This window comes from Terrapene carolina, unplaced genomic scaffold, assembly GCF_002925995.2.
Source record: "Terrapene carolina triunguis isolate 2854851 unplaced genomic scaffold, T_m_triunguis-2.0 Scaffold15724, whole genome shotgun sequence".
NCBI classification, from domain to species: domain Eukaryota; kingdom Metazoa; phylum Chordata; order Testudines; family Emydidae; genus Terrapene; species Terrapene triunguis.
This window is the reverse complement of record NW_020680075.1, coordinates 1-5,786: the sequence shown is the minus strand read 5'-3', so window position 1 is coordinate 5,786 and position 5,786 is coordinate 1. Positions and strand designations below refer to the sequence as shown.

Genomic DNA, 5,786 nt, shown 5'->3' with positions numbered 1-5,786 from the left:
AGGTAGGTGTTGGGCACCACCTGATCTGGGGCCACCACCTCGGGCCGGGCCAGCATCACCTCTGCGCCCGTATCCCAGTATCCATCGACCTTCCTCCCATCCACCTCCAGGGGAACAAGGTACTCGCTCTACAGGGACCGCCCCGCGCCCACCCTGTAAACCAAAAACCCTGAGTCTGGAGCATCCAGCCCCCCAGAGGAGCTGGCCTGGTGCTCTCCTCCCTCCTTAGCAGGTGGTACACTGCCAGCCCCCCTTGCCTGGGAATGCTGCCTCTCGCCTGGCTGGGTCTCTACCCAGTCAACCCTCGGTGGGTTGGGTCCGCTCAGTCTGTCCCTGAGCCTGAGGCACTGGGCCCGTATGTGGCCTCTTTGGCCACAGTGATAGCAGCCCATGTCCCGTGGGTCCCCTCGAGCGGGTCGGATGGACCTGATGCTGGATGTTCCCCTTTGGTGGGGGTTCTCCGTATTTCCCCGCTGGGAGGTCCCATGGTGACCCTCTCTCTGCGTTGTGGTGGGACTGTTCCTTTGGGACTCCTCCCTGTTATCCCCTGCCCGACTGTTCACAAACTCGTCGGCCAACTGGCCTGCGTGCTGCGGGTTCTCTGGCTTTTGGTCCATCAACCAGCGCCTCAGGTCGGATGGGCACTGCTCATACACGTGCTCCAGTACGAGTAGGTCAAGCAGGTCTTCTTTAGTTTGGGCCCCAGCTGTCCACTTGCAGGCATACCCCTGCGCCCGGTTGGCTAGTTGTAGGTATGTGACCTCACAGGTTTTACGCTGACTCCGGAACCTTTTCCGGTACATCTCAGGGGTCAGCCCAAACTCGCGGAGCAGGGCCTTTTTGAACAGTTCGTAGTCCCCTGTCTCCGCCCCTTTCAGTCGGCTGTACACCTCCCTGGCTGTGCAGTCCAGTGAGGGGATGAGAAACTGGAGCCTGTCTGCAGGGTCAACCTGGAGCAGCTCGCAGGTATTCTCAAAGGCCGTCAGGAAGGTATCCATGTCCTCCCCCTCCTTACGCTGGGCCAAGAAGCACTTATCAAAGCTCTTTGCAGTCTTGGGTCCCCCCTCACTCACCGCAGCCGGGGCCCCACTGCTCCTCAGCCTGGCCAGTTCCAGCTCATGCTGACGTTGGTCCCGCTCATGCTGACGTTGTTTCTCCTTCTCTTCCCGCTCCTGCTTCAGTTCTTGCTGCCTTAACTCGAGCTCGAGCTCTTTCAGTCTCATCTCCCATTCACATTCCAGCCGCATCCGCTCCCAGGACGGGGAGCTCCGCCGGGACGATCCCCTGCTGGCCGCTGGGGTCAGGGTGCCCTCGGTATTCGCTGGGCTTCCCCCAACCCCTCCCCTAGGTATAGGTAGGCAGGGTCTCGGGTTGTCCTCGGCAGCAGTCTGACCCCTCCCAGCCATGTCAGGCCCCGGGGCCCCCGCTGCATCCGCCGGGCGGCTTCCCTCAGGGACAGGATCGGTTCATCCAAGCGACCCTTCTCCTCCAGCTGGGCAATGAGCTGTTCTTTGGTGGACCTCCCAATGCGCAGCCCCCTCTGCCTGCACAGCTCCACCAGGTCGCTCTTAAGGCGTTTAGCATACATCCTCCTGCTGACCACTCGCCGGCCTGTGCTCTCCGCTTTCCACCGTTCCCAGGGGACCCCTAGTGTGCCAGCCCTTCTTCAGGTCACCACCTCTCTGCCTGGGTCGAACTGCAGACTCCTCCGCCCCGGGCCCGCTCGCTGCGATCCCCCGGGGGACCCTGTTACTGCAAAAGTCCTTCTCTCTGGTCACACACTCCCAGGGGTTAATCGCCCCCTGAAACCGTCTCTCTCTGACTCTTCAGCATGCCTGGTCCCCGTCGATCCCCGTTCGTTTTACTGCTCCCCAGTCACTTACTGCAGGAAGCGCCGTCCACGGGGTGCAGTAGATCCCACCGCTACCACCAGTTGTCACAGAGTGTGGGGGGACACAAGGCCCTGCACCCCCGGCTTCCTGCGATTCACTATGACTCAGCCAGCCAGTAAAGCAGAAGGTTTATTTAGACAACAGGAACACAGTCCAAGACAGGTCTTGCAGGCACCGACAACAGGACCCCCTCAGTTAGGTCCATCTTGGGGTCCCAGGGCACTACACCACAGCCCCCTTGGGAGGTCAGAGCCCCGTCTGCCTCCCAGCCATATCACCAGCCAGCCCTGAACTCTCTCTCCAGCCTTTGTTCAGTTTCCCAGGCAAAGGTGTCACCTGGCCTCTCACTCCTTCCTGGGTTCTCATGTTACATGCTCAGGTATCTTCCCTCGGCCAGTCTCCCATCCCCCAATGCAGACTGTCCTAGCCACACTCCCCTGTCAGCATTCAAAGACCACAGTAAGAACAGTCCCAGTTCATCACAGGCGGAGAACAATCCGTGCTCTGTCTCGCTCTGTTAATTCATCGATGTCTTGCCCCGTCCGTCCATCCGTCCCTACACGTCTAATCTTATCTATCCGTCCCCGGACACACCCCAAAATCTGTCTGTCTAGCCACAGTGTTGGGGCTCCCCCTCCCCCGAGTCTCGCTCGTTCCTGGGGTCTCTGACTGTTTGTTCCCCCAGGAGATTGCCGAATATCATAACCTGCTGGACGAGGTCAAAATCAACTCCCAGGGTGAGCCAGAGAGTGGGGGGCTGGGAGGGGGGAGGGGACACCCCCAAACTCAGCCTGATCCCCCCAACTCACTTTGACCGCCCAACCTTCCCCAGCAACCTCCCCCAAATTATCTCCCCCAGATTCACCCCCCAGCCCCCTCCTGACCTTTTCCCTGAACTCTCAGTTTTCCCCAAACTCATCCCCGACCCCCCCCCCCAATCTTTACCACCACCCCAAACTCCTACCCACACCTGATGTCTGTCTGCTCCATTTCTCCCTGTAGTGTTGAGGGCTGATGGGTTTGGAGGGGACCCCTTCTACCAATGTCTCATCGCGGAACTGGCCCCGGAGCAAGAAGACAAGCAAGGTAAGTAAATTCATAGCCCTCGGCAACTCTCACTCCAGTGTCAATCAGGAGTCACTGCGCTGGAGCCAGTAGGTCCGATTCCCCTCTCACTCACTCTGGTGTCAATCAGGAGTCACTCCAGTGGAATCAATGGGGCCAAATTCCCGTCTCATTCACTCCAGGGTCAATGAAGAGTCACTTCATTGGAACCAGCGGTCTGGATCCTGAGCTGGTGTGAATCCAGAGTAGTTCTGACTCTGCGGCTTTATCCCCATCTAAACCAGGAACAAACCCCGTCTCTCACTGGATCCAGACCTGGACCCCAGCTCCTGTGTGGTGGATCCCCCGCCCAAGTCCATCCCTACCCCACAGTGGCTGGCCCCTGTTTGATCCCTCTCTCCCCCACAGGTCACCTAATCGGTTACGCCTTATTCTTCTTCGGCTACAGTGTGAACACTGGCCGCATCGTCTACTTGGAGAATCTATATGTGGTCTCTGAGTCCAGAGGTAGGGGTCCATGCTGCGTCCTTTGGGGAATGAGCCACAGCAGGGGAGAGGATGGGGTGCAGGGGGAACAGGAGGCAAAATCGGCCCCAGTGTGACTCCAGTGGAGTGACTCCTTGTTGACTCCGGAGTGACTCCGGAGTGAAGTGAACAGCGGGAATCAGCCTTGCAGTCAAGAGAGAAGGAAGAGTTTCTGCCGGCGTGTTCCAGGAGCCAGGATGGCTCCAGCCAAGGGTCAAGGCCGCCTGCTCAGGATGATGGCCCCAGAAGGCTCCACCGCCTCTGTTCAGGTCATGGCGATAATCTGGACCGCCGAGTCCGTCAATGGTTAACGAGCCAGGCAACAGGGAGGTGGGAAACAAAGCGGGGCAATGTCATGTCACCCAGTAGGACAGCTGTGAACTCCCCACTGTCAATCAGAAGTCACTCCGCTGGTGTTCACAGGGCCGGTTCACTTCTTACTCACCCTAGTTTTTGGGGGGGGAGAGGGGGAGGAGGCTATGGATGCTGATTGGCGTGGGGGGGAGGACGGTGCCTGTATGGACCCGAATGAGTTGTAACCCCCCCTTTGCGGGCTTTGGCTCCCCAGGCCGGGGGATCGGGAAGAAGCTGATGAGTGAAGTGGCCAAGGTAAGATTTTACCCCCTCTCCCTCTGCCCCACCCCCCAGGTTCTCCCCCCAGCCAACCCCAACGAGGGGAGGGGATTGGCGCACGGGATTTGGGCTGGAGTGTCAGGGGATCAGGCACAAACCCCGCCCCCTTCTCCTTCTCCCCACCCACCCATGTCCCAGAGGGTGTGGGGCGCCCCCACCCGGGGTCAGCAGCGGGCCCTGGGGGATATGTTCTCAAGGTGCCACGCTCAATAGAGATGGATTAGGGCAATCTGGGATGGATTAAAATGTCTGGATAGGGATTAGGGGCAAATAGAGTTACCCTCGATTGGGGATAGATTACACAGTATGGATTGGGATTAGGGGTAGACAGGGGATAGATTAAGCTGTTTGGATTGGGATTAGGGGTAGATTGGGGACAGATTAAGCAGACTGGATTGGGATTAGGGGTACATTGGGGATGGATTAAAATGTCTGGATAGGGATTTGGGCTAGATAATGCAGGGTTAAATAAAATGGACTTGAATTAGGATTGGGATTAGGTTTAGACAAACACAATCTGGATTAATATTAGGATTTGATTTTTTTTTCTTGACTTGGATTATGGATAGTTAGATCAAGGGAGGGTTAGGAATATATTTATATAGCCGTGTCACGGATTTACAGGACTCTGCTCTCTCCCGGCTCCGCACGGTCCCTGGAGGGGGGAACAGCCCTTTTCGGGGGTCCACTCTCTCTCGGGGGTTCCACCTCCGGGAACCGCACCTCTCCGAGCCTTAGCACGCCCGTCTCTCACCTTGGGCCCGCTCAGGGAGTCCCCTCGCTCTGGACCCCCGGGGCCCCCACTCCCAGAGGGAATAATGCCACCCCGTTCTCTAGCCCGGAGCGACTCTCACAGGAGGGTTTATTGAGCGTCTTGAACCCAGCACAGGAAACTCTCCGGGCCCTCGGGCCTAGCAACCCCCATCTCCAGGCCGTTGTCTGGGGTCCCGGCTGCCAGGTGAGGTCACACCTGGTCCTCTGCAACCACAAACCCTCTCCCACCACCTTGTTAAACAGGCAGCACATGGGGAAACTGAGGCACGGGGGCTACTCATGTAAAACACTCCAAAAATCCCCAACTTCGTCACTGTAGTCGGGATTCAGGATGACAGGGCTCAATAGGAAGCTAATCCGGATTGGTATAAGGGATAGAGAGTGGAATCATTTGGGTTATGTTGAGTGTAGGATTTGGGACATCTGGATGAGGATTAGGGTTAGATTGGTATCTAGAGTGGGATTATGATTAGGATTAAGAGGGCCTGGATTGAGATTAGGATGTTATGGGGTCTGGATTAGGATTAGACAGGTTGGGATTAGTATTAGGTGGGTCTGGATTAGGATTAGACGGGGCTGGATTAGCTTGGTGGGATTAGTCCATGCATTGAGACTGGATGCGCCTTCCCTCTGACCCAGAACCAGGCCCCCCACCTTCCAGTCTCCCCCCCATGTGGTGACCCACCCCTCCCCGGTTGCTGCAGGTGGCGCTGGCCCGCGGCTGCGTCGAGATGAAGTTCACGGTGGCGGAGTGGAACGTCCGGGCCCTGGCATGGTACCGGCAGCTCGGGGCCCAAGACAAGACGGAGGCGGGCGGCTGGCACTGCATGGAGCTGGGTGGCGAGGCCCTGCACAGGCTGGCAGGGGACAGGCGGTGATCCGGGGCCAAGGGGAGCC

At 58.2% G+C, this 5,786-nt stretch overlaps 1 protein-coding gene across 1 annotated transcript; it reads left to right on the top strand.

Moving 5' to 3' along the window:
* Positions 1-2,577: 2,577 nt before the first annotated feature.
* On the top strand, positions 2,578-5,767 carry LOC112124048 (diamine acetyltransferase 2-like; the record flags this gene model as incomplete). The annotated part of the gene is made up of 5 exons (XM_024222595.3): positions 2,578-2,629; positions 2,895-2,978; positions 3,366-3,464; positions 4,051-4,091; positions 5,594-5,767. Coding segments are annotated over 5 exons (450 nt in total), but the record flags the coding sequence as incomplete, so codon positions are not given.
* Positions 5,768-5,786: the final 19 nt, after the last annotated feature.